This window comes from Myotis myotis, unplaced genomic scaffold, assembly GCF_014108235.1.
Source record: "Myotis myotis isolate mMyoMyo1 unplaced genomic scaffold, mMyoMyo1.p scaffold_m19_p_11, whole genome shotgun sequence".
Lineage (NCBI taxonomy): Eukaryota > Metazoa > Chordata > Mammalia > Chiroptera > Vespertilionidae > Myotis > Myotis myotis.
In genome coordinates, this window is record NW_023416315.1 from 41,902,471 (window position 1) to 41,919,181 (window position 16,711).

At 40.3% G+C, this 16,711-nt stretch overlaps 1 protein-coding gene across 12 annotated transcripts in view; it reads left to right on the top strand.

The window, feature by feature from the left end:
- Positions 1 to 13,079, top strand: part of SLC25A40 (solute carrier family 25 member 40) — a 46,556-nt gene extending 33,477 nt beyond the window's left edge. For 8 of the 12 annotated variants that reach the window (XM_036328291.1, XM_036328292.1, XM_036328290.1 and 5 more), the window contains 4 exons: positions 5,155 to 5,264; positions 10,703 to 10,784; positions 12,505 to 12,579; positions 12,953 to 13,079. In XM_036328291.1, the coding sequence (XP_036184184.1) occupies positions 5,155 to 5,264; positions 10,703 to 10,784; positions 12,505 to 12,579; positions 12,953 to 13,062 (377 nt within the window). In that variant the 3' untranslated portion in view covers positions 13,063 to 13,079. Of the gene's footprint in view, positions 1 to 5,154; positions 5,265 to 7,295; positions 7,375 to 10,702; positions 10,785 to 11,590; positions 11,677 to 12,504; positions 12,580 to 12,952 lie in introns of those variants that run through there. The other 4 variants (XR_004970915.1, XR_004970916.1, XM_036328298.1 and 1 more) reach the window with 4 other exon arrangements.
- Positions 13,080 to 16,711: the final 3,632 nt, after the last annotated feature.

A 16,711-nucleotide genomic window follows, 5' to 3' on the forward strand; every position in this document is an offset into this window, starting at 1 on the left:
ATTCTTTTTTCATTTTGCTTTTCCAGTTGGGTGTTTTTTGCTTCTTCGCGTTTTGAATCTTTGACTTGATTCTTGCGCTCCTCTGGTCTGCTGTTGGGTGTCTGTATAATATTCTTTATTTCAGTCAGTGTATGCTTAATTTCTAGTTGGTTCTTTATCACAACATCGAGGGTCTCATTAGATTTCTTGAGGATCTCACTACATTTATCGGCGGTCTCACCAGTCTTTTCGAGGGCCTTACTAAGTTTATCGGCAGCTTCTAGACAGTTCTTGAGAGACCTTAAAAGTGTGGTTTTGAGCTCTATATCTTCCATTTCTGACATTTGCGTCCTGTTTCTTTGTCTCCGCATTTTTTTAATCTTTTCTTGGTGCGCCCCCTAGTGGTCTTTGTGCACAGTCTTGTTGTAGTTAAGCCTTGATTGTTGTCGGCAATACCAGGGGTGATTTGACCTCCAGGCTAACTGGCTATGAGAGTCAGCTGTGTCTGCAGTGGGAGAGCTTCTGTGCTGGATCTCTAGGGCAGTGCTAATCTAGCGTTTGCCTGAGGCTATCCGGCAAATGGCTCTGCCCAGGGCTTGGGCAGGGCGGGTCCCTGGGGATCTACAAGGCGGGCGGAGCAAGCAGTTATAGCTGCTCTCAGTTCCATCCCTAGGGGCTCTGCCTCTCAGAGTCCCAGCAACCGCTGAAAACCTCGGAGAGAAAGCTGCCTTCGACTTCCGACCGAAGCCAGGCAGTCCTGCTTCTCCCGTTTGAGTCTGGGTCCCTAGAGACTCGCCCGGATCTGGAGCTCAGAGTCTGAAACTCCCTCCCGATTGAAAACAACAACCGCGCCCTCGCCGCCAGCCCGCTCTGCGTGCGCACTCCGCACCTGAGTATTTCACTTCAGCACTGCACCTCCTCTGAGTCTGGGTATGATATTCTCTTTCCTTCTAGTTGTAGAATTTCCACTCAGCCAGCCTTCCTGTGGTTCTGGATGATGTCCGTTCTGTCCTTTAGTTATATCTCTGAAGAGGTTGTTCGAGGCAGCAATCTCCGGCGTTAACCTATGCCACCATCTTGGTTTCTCCCAAGAAATAATTATTAAGAACCTTTATATTAATGTTCTGTTTTCTTTTTTTCCTCTTGAGTTAATCCTTTTCTTTGTTTCTTTTATTCATATCTCTATACATCTTTCCCTTTTCATTAGTATTTTTCTCCAACATTTTGTGATCAGTTGTTATGCTGTTTAGAAACATACAGTGTGTAATTAATCATAGATTCCTAGGCCAATTCCTATTTTTAATTTTGTATTATATAATTGACACAAGAAAGGTAACATAGATATCATCCTATCTAATAATAGACAAACATAGTAATTAGCCATACCTCCGCTACCCTTCCCATTGGCTAATCAGGGCGATATGCAAATTAACTGTCAACCAAGATGGCAGCCGGCAGCCAGGCAGCTTGAAGCGAACATGAGGCTTGCTTGCTTCAGTGACGGAGGAAGCCAACGTTCCCCGCCTGGCCTGCCACTGCCGACCTCTGAGCTTGCAATTTAAGAAACATTGTTACAAATATAGAAACTAAACAAAACCCCTTCAGCCAGCAGGACCGCAACATTGTTTCAATTATAGAACAAACGCAGATCCCTGCTTTCAGCCAGCCGGGATCTCAGAGCTGGAGTGAGCAGGACCACAACAGTTTTACAATTATAGAACCCAAACAAACCCAGTACCTGCTTTCAGCAGCGGAGGCCTCAGAGCTGGAGCCAAGCCTCAGAGCTAAAGCTGGCCCAGAATAAAAAAAAAAAAAGGGGAGATTGGGAGCCTCAGTCACCTGCCAGCCTGAAAACGGCCCTCAGCCAGAATGGCCAGGCACCCCAGTGGGGACCCCCACCCTGAAGGGGGTGTGACCAGGTGCAAACAGCCATCATCCCCTCATCCACGCTGGCCAGGCACCCAGGCGGGACCCCCACCCTGATCCAGGACACCCTTCAGGTCAAACCAGCCTGTGCCCACCCATGCACCAGGCCTCTATCCTATGTAGTAAAAGGGTAATATGCCTCCCAGCACCGGAATCAGCAGAGCCGCGAGGCCTCCCGGCACCGGGATCAGCGTGATAGGGGGCAGTGACCAAACCCCCTGATCGCCCTGTGGCTCTGTGTGTGACGGGCGGGGCCACAACCTCCCTATCCACCCTGCTCTGTTCATGACAGGGGAAGGCGCCCCAAACCCCTGATCAGCCCTGCTCTGTGCCTGATAGGGGGGAGCTCCCCAACCCCCTGATCGCCCTGTGGCTCTGTGTGTGACAGGTGCAGTGCCCCAACCCCCTGATCAGCCCTGCCCTGAGTCTGACAGTGGTGGTGCCCCAACCCCCTGATGGGCCCTGCTCTGTGGGTGATAGAGGGTGGCACCCCAACCCCCTGATCTGCCCTGCTCTGTGTGTGACAGGGGGCGGTGCCCCAACTCCCCTATCGGCCCTACTCTGTGCGTGACAGGGGGGAGCTCCCCAACCCCCTGATGGGCCTTGCTCTGTGCATGACGGGGGGGGGGAGCTCCCCAACCCCCTGATCGGCCCTGCTCTGTGTGTGACAGAGTACGGAGCCCCAACCCCCTGATGGGCCCTGCTCTGTGCTTGACAGGGGGCAGCGCCCCAACCCCCTGATTGGCCCTGCTCTGTGTGTGACAGGGGGTGGCGCCGCAACCTCCCCATCAACCCTGCCTCAGTGTGACAGGGGGCGGTGCTCCAACCCCCCAATCGGCCCTACCCTGAGCGTGACTAGGGGTGGCATCGCAACCTCCCGATCCGCCCTGCTCTGTGCATGACGGGGCAGCGCCCCAATTCCCCAATCGGCCCTGCTCTGTGCTCGACCAGGGGCTTCACCTAGGGATTGGGCCTGCCCTCTGCCACCCAGTAGCAGGCCTAAGCCAGCAGGTCGTTATCTCCCGAGGGGTCCCAGACTGCAAGAGGGCACAGGCCGGGCTGAGGGACCTCCCCCCCTGCCGAGTGCACAAATTTTTGTGCACCGGGCCTCTAGTATATAATAAAAGGCTAATATGCAAATTGACTGAATGGCAAAACGACTGGTTGCTATGATGTGCACTGACCACCCAGGGGCAGACACTCAATGCCTGAGCTGCTCCCAGCTGGCAGGTCCCAAGCCAGCCAAGGTGGGTGCCAGTGGGGGCCCCCTGGTCACCCTGCCAGTTGCCCAACAGATTGGCCCTGATTGCTTGCCAGGCCTAGGGACCCTACCTGTGCACAAATTTGTGCACCAGGCCTCTAGTAAAATATAAAGTCTATTAATAAAATGAAGTCTACTTATGCAATCACCACTTCAATATATGAATTAGAACATTGTAATTTTTAAAAGAATTGGATATTACCAAATGAAATTTTAAATATATATATTTATGTGAACCAGCACATTTAATACTGGAGAAATTCTTGTACACCAAGAGCCTGTTCAGAGAAGCACTGTTTACTTGCTTACTCACACATAAACAAGAGTAAAATTAAGAGGACAAATTACCCTCCCCAGCACTTTTATTGTTGCAGTTCTTAATTTTTGTTTATCTACTAATTTAAAGTGGTGATCTCACTTTAACTTGCATTTTTCTGATTATTGCTGAGGTTGGACACTATTTCATTGGCCATTCATGTATCCATAATTGATTTGGGTTATGGAGTGAATAAGTATTTGTTTCCCCTGCAAGTGGGTAGATAGTTACCCCAGCAACATTTACTGAATGTTGAATTATACTTTCTGCAGTGATCTGCAGTATCACCTCTGACATGCCAAGCTTTCACTGGCCAGTTTTCGTAACCCTGTGCGCTAATACTATAGTACTGTCTAAATTACTTGTGCATTATAAAAGAAAACTTGATATTACCTTATTTTTCCCCCTAGGAGTGTCATATCTCTTTATTATATAACTCTTTTTAAAAGTGTTTTAGCAGAGATTTAAAATTTTCTTCATAAAGGTTATATGCCACTTAAAAAATGATTTATTTATAGATACATCCACCCATCCCCAATTTCTGGCAGCTATTTTAAAATCTATTATTTTTCCCTAGCCGGTTTGGCTCAGTGGACAGAGCATCAGCCTGCGGACTAAAGGGTCCTGGGTTTGATTCCGGTCAAGGGCACATGACTGGGTTGCAGGCTCAGTCCCCAGTAGGCGACTGCAGGAGGCAGCGAATCAATGATTCTCTCTCATCATTGTTGTTTTTTTCTCTCTCTCTTGCCTCCCTTCCTCTCTGAAATCAATAAAAATATTTTTTTTAAAAAATCTATCATTTTTAAAAAAGTTCCTAAATCCCTTTGTGCCTGAGGCAGTGTAACAGTAGATTTTCTCTACTAGCTTATGGTCAGCTACTTTTAAAACTGTTATAACTCTAATTTATCTTCATATCTTCTGGGTTTTCTATGTAGACAATAATATGTAAATTATAGCTACTTTGTTTCTTCACTTTAATCATTATAGCTTTTTTTTTTTCTTCTATCTTATGGACTGCCTAGTAAAGTTTTGAATAGTAGCAATGATAATGTTGCATCCTTATCATTTTCCTTGTTCTAAAGGAAATAGTTCTGTTGTTTCACCATTAATAATTATTTTTGGTATAAGTTCTTGATGCATACCCTTTATCAAGTTAAAGAGCTCTTTTAACCCTAGTTTTCCAAGAAATTTCTTTGTTTGCTTTAAATAGAAGTGGTCCCATGGTTCTGTCAAATGGTATGTGGCATCTAAAGGGTTTATTTTATTTGCTACCTTTGCATTCCTCAGATAACCCAATTTAGACATAGCATATGATCTTTTATGAAATACCTCTGGCTTCAGTTGCTTTTTATTATTTAATTTCTGTAAGGTTGTATACCTATGTTCATGAATAAGATTGGCTTATACTTTACCTTTCTGCTACTGTCTTTGTTGGATTTTGGAATTAAAGTCCTATTTCACTGATGCATAGAGTTTTTGTTTATAAGGCTGCTATAATATTATTGAGAATTTGGTTTCTTTTTAAAAAATCTTATCTAGTATGTGTTTAAACCGAAAACAAGATCTGCCAAGGTTATAATGTCTTTTCCTTTAATAGATAACCTCACAAATATTTTCTCTAAGGTCCGCATTTCATTTCTAAATATGCATTCATTTCATTCTGTTTTTATAGCAATGTACTGGTATAACTATGAACTTTTAAAGAAGTGGTTGTGTGAGAAATCTGGTTTATATGAACCCACATTTATGATCAACTTTACTTCAGGAGCATTGTCTGGTTCTGTAAGTTTACTCTTTGTTGTTAATATGTCAGAATGATAATTATCTTATTAAAACAGAACAAAATATTACATAGCATTTCATGTCTATTGAGATAGCACTTTTGAGCTGCACTGCTTTAAAATTTTTCTGAGTATTTATTATCCTATTTTGAGGGAATAAGTTACTCGCCATTCAAATATTTTAAAATGCACTTTGTATCTATGTTTTTATTATATATACATTATTATATTCTGAACAACTTTTGGACTTGTTTGATAACTACAGTTATGATAATTATAGTAGTTTAAATAGTGTTTTGTTATTACAAGGTATTTTGCAATTTTCTCATTAAATGCCTAGTTAGGTAATATTTAATGGAGTGTCATCTCATTTGTATAATAGAATTGAATAAATATAATGTCATTCTCTTCTGCTAACTTATTTCTTTGGGAACATATTAACTAAGTACTTTAGAACAACTTTTTAAATTGATTTGAGATAGAAACATTGATTTGTTCCCTTACTTATGCATTCATTGGTTGATTCTTGTATGTGCCCTAATTGGGAATTGAACCTGCAACCTTGGCGTATCAGGACAGCGCTCCAACCAACAGAGCTCCCTGGCCCAGGCTGGCTAAGTACTTTTTAAAAGAATTTTAACAAATTTAACAAAAGAATTATACAATTGGAAGGGAGGAATCTCAAATGACCATTTTTGGGGTAGTAGAGAGTTCACCTTTTCCCACCCATCTCCATAATGAAAAGTCATATAGTAGACTTTATGCAGATTCGTATCACTATGATCTTGGCCACAAAGACTTTTCTTGTATCCACATACTTACAAAATGAATTTGTGATGACTTAGAGTGAGGTGCTAACATATTGGAACCAAATGAAAACAAAAGTGAAGAAGCTCACTGATGGAGACCTGCAAGAAAATATTGGAATAATTGTATCAAAAACCTAGGCTAAGAAAGCTACTATGACTGAGTTCAAAATTCAGCTCTGAATATACCCAGGTCTGAGATTTATCAAACTAAGCCTAGTGGGTTATAAGCCTATAAAAGTACTTTTTTTTAGCAATTAAATAGTTCCGAGGCCAGCAAACTCTTCTCATTATCCCTCTTATTTGTGAGGTGATTGAATGTCACTTAATTGTATTTAATTTATATCTTAAACCATTCTGAAGAAAAACAAGTACTGTTTATTTTTAGAATTTCTAACAGTTGGAATGACATCAATTAACTTAAAAATAAATGCTTACTATCTAAAAAAAAAGAGTGTAATAATGGCTTTAGCATGTTTTTCCAGTTTTCCAGTAATATGGAGGAAAGTTGTTTTATTTTACTAATTCTGTTTAACATAAAAAATGTATTAAAAAATTTTAATGATCTAGAAAATATTGCTGCCTTTTGACTGTTTTCAAATAAAAATTTGTCTTTGCAACAGAAAAATTATGTCAGTGGCCCTGGGTAGCTCAGTTGGTTGGAGCTTTGTTTGGTACACCAAAAGGTTGTGGGTTCGGTTTCTGGTCAGGGCACTTACCTAGGTGTGGTTTTGATCCCCAGTTGGGGCATATGTGGGAGGCAACTGATCAATGTGTCTCTCTCACATCAATGTGTCTCTCTCCCTTGCTCTCTCTCTACAATCAGTAAAAACTTATCTTCATGTGAGGATTAAAAAAAAAAAAAAAAAAAAGTAGCCCTAACCGGTTTGGCTCAGTGGATAGAGCATCAGCCTGCGGACTCAAGGGTCCCGGGTTCGATTCCGGTCAAGGGCATGTACCTTGGTTGCGGGCACATCCCCAGTAGGGAGTGTGCAGAAGGCAGCTGATCGATGTTTCTCTCTCATCGATGTTTCTAATTCTCTATCCCTCTCCCTTCCTCTCTGTAAAAAATCAATAAAATATATTAAAAAAAAAAAAAAAAGTATGTCAGTGGACAATGTCAGGGCTTCCTGTCAGAAAACAGAAAACCACATCATTTTAGAAAATGTCAAAAAGCAATTTAACAAATATAACATCATTGCTATTTTTTTCCTACTACATGCTAGATTGTGTAAGTGGAGACACAATAATTGAGAGATCTTTGAACCTGGTTTCATTTCAAGAATTTAAGTCAACATTTTTCAGGTGAAATATAAATGATTTTAAGGGTCATTTTATGAGTATATTGATCAAATGTGAGTCCAGAAGCCAAATAAAATAAAAGATCAGGTTTATTTACTGTACATGCCTTTTATATCAAACTTGAGGCCCGGTGCACAAAAATTTGTGCACTCAGGGGCGTCCCTCAGCCCAGCCTGTGCCCTCTCGCAGACTGAGACCCCTCGGGGGATGTCCACCTGCTGGCATAGGCCTGCTCCCCGGGGGATTGGGACTAAGCTGGCAGTCAGACATCCCTCTGGCAGCCCAGGACCCCTCGGGGGATGTCCACTTGCCAGCGGGGAGCAGGCCTAAGCTGCAGTCGGACATCCTTAACGCTGCTGAGGAGGCGGGAGAGGCTCCTACCACCGTCAGCCTGGCTTGTGGCTGAGCAGAGCTCCCCCTGTGGGAGCACACTTACCACCAGGGGGCAGTTCCTACATTGAGCATCTGCCCCCTGGTGGTCAGTGTGTGTCATAGTGACCAGTCATTCCCAGTCGTTCTGCTGTTAGGATCAATTTGCATATTCCCCTTTTATTATATAGGATAGAGGCCTGGTGCATGGGTGGGGCCAGCTGGTGAGCCCTGAAGGGTGTCCCGGATCAGGGTGGGGGTCCCGCTGGGGTGCCTGGACAGCCTGGGTGAGGGGCTGAGGGCCGTTTTCAGACTGGCCACAACCCCTTTAGGGAGGAGGGGGTCCTGCTGGGGTGCCTGGCCAGCCTGGGTGAGGAGCTGATGGCTGTTTGCAGGCTGGCCAAGCCCCCCAGTGGGGACCCTCACCCCATGAGGGTGTGGCCAGCCTGGGTGAGGAGCTGATGGCTGTTTGCAGGCCAACCACAGCCTCTTCAGAGTGGGGGTCCCCGCCTGGGTGCCTGGCCAGTCTGGGTGAAGGACTGATGGCTGTTTGCAGGCTGGCCACAGCCCCTTCAGGGTGGGGGTCCCCCTTGGAGTGCCTGGCCAGCCTGGGTGAGGGGCTGATGGCTGTTTGAAGGCTGGCCACAGCCCCCAGCCACCCAAGCTCCCAGTGGAGGCTGGCTGGAAGCAGGTATCTTGGATTTATTTATCTTCTATAATTGAAACTTTGTTGCCTTTAGCAGAGGCCACAGCCGGCCAGGGCAGGCGGGAAGCTTGGCTTCCTCCATCACCGGGGCAACCAAGCCTCCTGCTTGCTCCAGCTCTGTGGCTGCCGGCCGCCATCTTGGTTGAGTTAATTTGCATATAGTCGCTCTGATTGGCTGGTGGGCATGGCTGGGGCGTAGCAGAGGTGCGGTCAATTTGCATGTTTCTCTTTTATTAGATTAGACTAGGGGCCTGGTGCATGAAGATTCATGCACTTGGGGTGGTCCCTCAGCCTGACCTGCACCCTCTCCAATCTGGGAGCCCTCTCCAATCCAGGAGTTTCTGTGTGTCTTTGCAATCATATGAGCGAACTGTCTGAGACCCCCCAACCCAGTTTGGTTTGTTGCTCACAGAATAATAGAGGCATTTTTTTTTCCCTTTGCTTCATTGGTGGAGATTTCCTGGAAGTTTTAGGATATCTTCCCTTTAATTTCCTAGACACTCTGATTTTACTTATGTCTCTCACCTTTGCTTTCCCTCCATCCCCCACCACAACAGTAACTTGCTCCAGGCTCACTTTGCTCTAATGTCTAGGACAGTGATGGCGAACCTTTTGAGCTTGGCGTGTCAGCATTTTGAAAAACCCTAACTTAACTCTGGTGCCATGTCACATATAGAAATTTTTTGATCTTTGCAACCATAGTAAAACAAAGACTTATATTTTTGATATTTATTTTATATATTTAAATGCCATTTAACAAAGAAAAATCAACCAAAAAAATGAGTTCACGTGTCACCTCTGACACAGGTGTCATAAGTTTGCCATCACTGGTCTAGGAGATCCGTCTGCCACCAGAACTACAATTCCCAGCATTCCCTGCGCTCTGGGCTTCCGCTTCTGGTCCTGGGGCTGCCACCAGAACTATGATTCCCAGCATTCCTGGTGCTCCCTTTGCTCTAGGTTTTCCCTTCCTGCTCTGTTTCTGTCCCACAGCCTTTCACTCTGCCACATCCCCCCAAGCCTCCGGCTCTCCTGCTCTGCTCTCCACCTGGCACCTTGGGGGAACGACCGAGGGGGCCACATCCCCCCAGGCTGCTGGCTCTCCCACTCTGCTCTCCGCCCGGTGCCTGTGTATGCAAATTAACCTGCCATCTTTGTTGGGTTAATTTGTATACTCACTCCTGATTGGCTGGTGAGCATAGCGAAGGGATGGTCAATTTACATGTTTCTCTTTTATTATATAGGACTAGAGGCCCAGTGCACAAAATTTGTGCACTTGATGGGGGGTCCCTCAGCCCGGTCTGTGCCCTAGGCAGTGAGTGGGCCTAAGCCAGCAGGTGGACATCCCCCGAAGGGTCCTTAGTGCTGCCACAGAGGTGGGACCAGGGGGCAGCTCCTGTGTTGAGTGTCTGCCCCCCGGTGGTCAGTGCGCGTCATAGCAACCTGTCATTCTGCTGTTCAGTCAATATGCATATTAGGTTTTTATTATATAGGACTAGAGGCCTGATGCACGAAATTCATGCAAGAGTAGGCCTTCCTTCCCCTGGCTGCTGGCACTGACTTCCCTCTGGCACCTGGGACCTGGGCTTGCCTCGCAGCCCCTGCTTCATCTGGAAGGACAACCAATCTAAATAGCATATTACGCTTTTATTATTATAGATATTATAAGACATTCTTAAGAGCATTTATTCTTTTAAAAGAACTTTCCTTAATTAGGTCATTGTGAAAATAATTGTTAAGTTGGTTCATTTTGAGATGAACTAGATATATAGGCATATAGAACTAAAAGTTCAAAGTCCATTTTCTTTAATTTTTTATTATGTTTTTTAAACATTTGTTAGAAAATTTTAAATGCTTGCTAGATGTTTGAGAATTTCTGCTTTAAAATAGGTATTATACCTTCATGTATAGTAAAGGAATAATGCAACACAGGAATGTAGGTGATTGCAAACACTGGTTTTCAAGTCAGAGATGTCTGGTTAGAATTATGTCTCTGCCACTAGGAGTTGTGTGACCTCAGGGGAGTAGGGGAACTTTTCTGAGACATTTTACTTATTCCTAAATTTTCAGAGAAATACCTAAGACATATTTTCTTTAACAAAAGCTTTTCTTTAAATATATCTGGTTTTATTTTATGTGTTAATTTAGTTATAATTTTCAGTATTATCCTTATTAAATGAAGTGCTAATTAAGAGAATGTAATTTTAGGAAAAATTTAAAGGCAGATTTAAATCAATCAATTTTACTTTTTGATAGTTCGCAGCTGTTGTAACTTTGCCATTTGATGTGGTAAAAACACAAAAGCAGACACAACTTTGGATGTATGAAAGTCATAAAAGTAAGTTCAATTCATTTAAAACATTTTTAAGATACCATGAAAATTTTTGTTTTTCTTTCCAGATACTAAGTTAGGAATATCTAGAATAGGGATAAGATTTTTTTCCCCTCTGCTTTACTCTTTAGCTGAAACTAATATACTCTTAGGTTGGAATATCCAGGAAAAAATACTCTCAACCCAAACGAAAAAAAATTAAGAAATCTAAGTTTGTGTATTTTGCCTGCTATTAGTTAAGTCTTATACCTGTTCTATGTAGAAGATTAAATTATATGTTTGTTTTTGTTTTTTTTTTTTTGTTGTTGTTGTTCAAATAAATCTGGGCAAGTCAAGGTGAAGGATAGTAAATTACTGGGAAACCTTTTTTCTCGTGATATGTTTTGTTTTATTAGTATGCATGTACATTTTATTATTTTCCTGTTTAGTTTAGCTTTCCTTTTTAAATGTTTTTTCTACCTATTATTCCATCTATTTTTACTTTATAACCTGTAATTTTTTCTAGAACAAAAGTGTACTCTTGGTTGCATACATTAGATCTATTCTGTCAATATCATCTGTAGAAAGTGTCGCAAACCCAATGGAAATTATCCATTACAAAATTGTGTCATAGAAGCCTTGTGATAAGCCTATTATAATTTAAATAAATTGTTCCCCACCAGAATAATATTTTGCATACAAAGTAAAATAGGTATTCTAATGTTAAAAGAAACATTAATTATAGACCTCTGAAAATAAATCTGATGAATATTAGTGACAACTTTGTCCTTAACTTATCAAAGTGTAATCCCTTCTCCACTTCCTTGTTTTAGGTGCAAGCCTTCTAGCTGCCTAAGCCCTATCATCATTCATTCATTCATTCATTCTGAGAGAGGAAGACAGAGACAGAGAGACAACTGTCTGTTGTTGCACTTATTTATTCGTTAGCTGCTGCTTATATGTGCCCTGACCAGGGATCGAACCTGCAAGCTTAGCATATCAAGATGACATTCTAACCAACTGACCTACCTGGCCAGGGCCTCATTCATAAGCTTTATGTTTGAACCTCAGTGACATCTATTTTTGCTGATTTTTTTAAAATATACAAATTAATTTTTTCTATTTTTCAGTTATTTGAGTAGTTGCAAATTAGTGAAGTGTTACTGTTAGTTACAGGACAGTTCTGCCCTTTGGAGAGGATAGGACTGACCTAATTGATTTCATATGGCACATCTATTCAGAAGGGTTTTAATAAAGCAGAACCTTACTAGGGAGAATGAGCTATTATCCTCAGAAACTCTTTTTAGAAAAAAAAATATTTTTTAATGTGTGCAATAAAAATTTAATGAAAATGATTATCAGGACTTCTCTTTGGCTTTGGGAACCACATGAATATTTCTATATATCTTTAAAATTTTTCACTATGAAACTTTTTAATATGTGGAAGAAAGTATAAAGGATACTTACTACAAAGCTTAAGAAACAAATACTATCAGTTCCAGAGAAGTCTTCTATATATTCCCCCTTGATTGCATTTAATTCTATACCTTTAAACTTATAGCCTTTTTCTAATTTTTCTTTTTAATGAATCCAACTATTACAAATAATATTTAAAATAACTTTTTAGACAAACTTGTTATTATATTGAAATGATATATCCCCAAAGGCCATACACTATTTTATGTGTTTACCTGTATTAGAAATTAAGGGGTAATTCATAATGCTATCTTTTTTTTTTAACATTTAGTTTCTATGCCTATGTCAACCTGGGCTATAATGAAGAACATTGTTGCTAAGAATGGGTTTTCTGGATTATTTACAGGTAAAAATATTTGCTTTACCAAATCGTTGAGTAAAATTATTACTTTTACTTTTAAATCTATCCTTCCTAAATTAACTATTCAGCAGGAACTTGTTGAAAGTAATTCACATTTATTATTTCTTCCTAAACATCTTTTCTGTAGATTTAAAACTTAAATGACAATAGATTTAATAAGATAAAATTTCTGTGTAAAGTAACGGAGTTAAATTGAGGAGGTTGGGAGTAAGTTTGTCTTGTCCTTGAATACCAGTTTATGGCACAGTATTTGATGTATCACTTCATTTAATTTGATCATCATCAGAATGAAACCAAACCAATAAGTATTTTAAAATAAGGTAAAATTTGTTCTGATATTTTTCTGTTCTCTTTGCAGGCCTAACTCCCCGTTTAATTAAAATTGCTCCTGCTTGTGCCATCATGATCAGTACATATGAATTTGGAAAGGCTTTTTTCCAGAAAAAAAATACTCAAAAACAGCAGTAGTGATGCTGCTTCAACTTGAAATAGCCATGGCCAAATAAGATGGAGACTCTTAGGCAAGAGCCTTTCTTTTTTCTTACGATTATTTTGTATCTTTCTTGCTGATAATTTAAATGAACAGAAATTTCTACCTTGGCTCTAAATCATAATCCTTATTTTAAAATAAATTGTGTATTCCTAATTTTTGAGATAGTGAAAAAGATATTTCAGAAATCACAACCACTGAGCATTTTATAAAGAGAAAAACAATTATTCCTTAACACTTGTAACTTGAGAGTTTGATATTAAAGATCCTGTATTGTATACTGATACTGCAACAGAGAGTGGTTTACTGATTGTATTAAATGTTCCCTAAAGTCAAGCGTGGGTGTAGAGTGGAAAACAACATTGTACTTAGACAAGTAAAAATAATGTTTTGGCACAGAAAGGTCATCTGGTTTCAGCCATGTGGTAATTCATGTGTCACTGAGGAGTCCTCTAGGTCGCTCTATTGGCTTGTTCTATTATATTTGATATTATTAATACAATGTCAGTTATAAAATATTTCCAGAATTTCCCTTGATGATATGCATCTCACATTAGTATGCTAGACAAGAGACTACACATACAATTTCCTTGAAGAAATAGCTTTTGGTCACTATAGGCTAATGCCTGAGAAATTTAGCCTATGACTATAGGAATGAAATAAAAAGATTATGGCAGGACAAGAAATGATATTTTTTAAAGTATTTGTTGAATTTTTTTAGGATATACATAAGAAAAGCACTTTATTGCAAACTATGTGTATTTTATGAAAATGTGAAACATTTCCCCCCTAAAATAGGTAATATATTTAGGTGTTAAAGCTCTGATGTTCACAGAGGAATTAATGTATTTGTATTATAGTAGAAAAAAAGCTCATGTTTTACCAAAAATAAATTATATGGGATTTGTATGTAACCTTTTGTTTTTATCCTGTGTTGATTTACCTTAAATTTGCAACATAAATATCCATAAAAATATAATTATTTTAACTTATACTTTCATTAAAATATTTTGCTTAAGTTAAAATTATCACTGTACCTTTAGCTAATATTTTCATAAAATGTGTGTAAGAATGTTTATCTGGAACACTGCTGTTTAACAGTATTAAATTTACCTTGGTTTTGCTATGCTTCTTTTTGATAACTTATTGGTAGAAAAGGCAGAAAATTGAGATTTAGAACTATGCTTCAAAAAGCAATCACATATTTCAACTTACTATCACTTATAAATAAATACTGATTGCACTTGTGGGAAATTCTTATGATTTATGACTAAAATAACTTATATATAATTCCCTAGTAGTTTTTCTAATACGTATTACATGCAGTGTATCCGGATGAAAAACGAAAGCTTCAGCTTTCTCTGTACTTAAGTAGTAAATAAGCATAAATACTTTTGTTTTAAAAAAAGAAAAAGTAGCAACCAAAAAGAGTTTGGCTAGAAATTGTGTTCTTGGTAATGTTGCTGAAAGGAAACTTTCATTTTATTAATGATAAATTTTCCAACATACATATTTAATTTATGTGTACATTTTTAAGAAGAAATGTCTTCTTCAAGTATTATGTTTGCTACTTTTCATATAATACACATTTGACTTTTTAAAAGTACAGAATTCTAATTTTCCTTTTATTTCTAGGAAAATTATTCTCTATACTTAATCACATATGACTCCTTTAAATTCTTCCCTCCTTTTTTACAGGGCACAAATCCAGGGATGTGGGAAAACATAGTCTATCACTTTTGAACTTTTTTCCACAATGTAATCTGTCATTCAACACTTATTGAGACCTTTAATGTGATAGGCAGTATGAAAAACACTGGAGAGAAGATGTTTCAGATGTGGGAGTAGGTGAGGAGGGTGCAGGGGGATAAATGGTGATGGAAAAAAGGTAACAAAACTGTCAGAAACTGTCACTGGCCTCAAGTGGATTTGAAAACTATGATTCATGGATTCTCCACTCAGCCTGGGGGAAAAGAAGGAGTGGGCAGGAAACGCTTCTAGGATTAGGGCAGATGATGCAGATTAAGTATACCTGGAAGCAGGCAACGGGATATGTCCCAGTTTGAGCAACAGGTATACATGGCGATGTGGTAGGAGATCAGATTGGGAATGTAGTCAGAGGGCTTGTGTGCCAAAGGAGAAACAAGAAGACAACAGGAGACAAAGGCAGTATTTTTGGTACAGCTCTAATACTTACAGAGTTGGGGTATTGGTTTTTTCCCCCCAAGACCATTTATTTTTAATGAAAGAACATAGAACAGAAAACACCAGAATGTGTCATGTAGTAAGGCCAAGTGTTGTGAAATTTTGATTTTAGTTGTGTTTTAGAAAAATAACTGACAGTATGGGAAATGTGACTAATAATAAGGTAACATATTTTACAACAATCTAAAGTTTAGTTTAGATTAAAATATGATTTTAAAAGGTACTATTAATGATACATATAATTTTATCTCCCCCTTCCTATCCATTAAAAAGAACAAATGCTGAACCTACATAGAAGCTGCTTTGCTTAGAGGAAGAACAAAGTGAACTAACTTAAAAAAAAATTAAGAGCCCTGATTTTCAAAAGCAGTCATGTGACATTTCAGAGGTGGAGATTTCACCTAATGATAGGAACTTTGCAAAGAATGTCCATAAGTTGTAACTGTGAGACATTTTTAACCACTTGAAAACTTGTATGTAAATCTAATAAAGATGACTTACAAACTGACTTAAAGTTTTGTCAATCATAATTAGTAGCTTGACTTTGGCACTTACCCATTACAAACATGCACGTATGATTTCATTTAGTGCTGACATCATCCTGATGCCTTCAGACAGGTACTGAGAAGATGGTGATGTTTCCATTTGGCAGCTGAGAAAGCAAACGTTGGCAATTATGTGATCCTATCAGTAACACTGCCAGGACCACTGCTGTACTGTGCCACTTCATAGCTGTGTGTACTCAAAAGGGTGTCATGTTCTTTAAAAAATAAAATGTATTCAATCTACACTAATAAAAGAGAAAGATGCAAACTGACCATACCTTCATGACACCCACCAGCCAATCAGGAGTGGGTATGCAAATTAACCCAACAAAGATGTTGGGTTAATTTGCATACACAGGCCCCAAGGGGGCAGGGCACAGGCGTTCCGCACAGCCCCAGCCACTCCAGGCCTCTAGGCAGCATGGGAAGGCGGAAAGGCGGCTCCGGCCAGAGTGAAGGCGGTACCAGCAGCCAGGGGAAGGACGGCCCATTCTTGCATGAATCTTCATGCATTGAGCCTCTAGTTTTATATATACTAATATTTTAGATATCTGTGTATATAAAAGCCTAAGCGACCGTCCCTATGATGCACACCGACCACCAGGGGGCAGATGCTCAACGTAGGAGCTGCCCTCTGGTGGTCAGTGTGCTCCCACAGCCAACTTCCCACTGCCGGCCAACCTTCTACAGTCCCTTCCTGGGTGAGAAGGCCCTGATCGGCCCTGATCACTAGCTAGGCTGAGGAACCCCACCTGTGCATGAATTCGTGCACCGGGCCTCCCTCTAGTTAGGTAATATACTTTTACCCTATTTGTCAACTCAGTGTGTAACCTGAATCAAGTAACTTTTTGTCAAGGATAAATTAAGACCACTAATG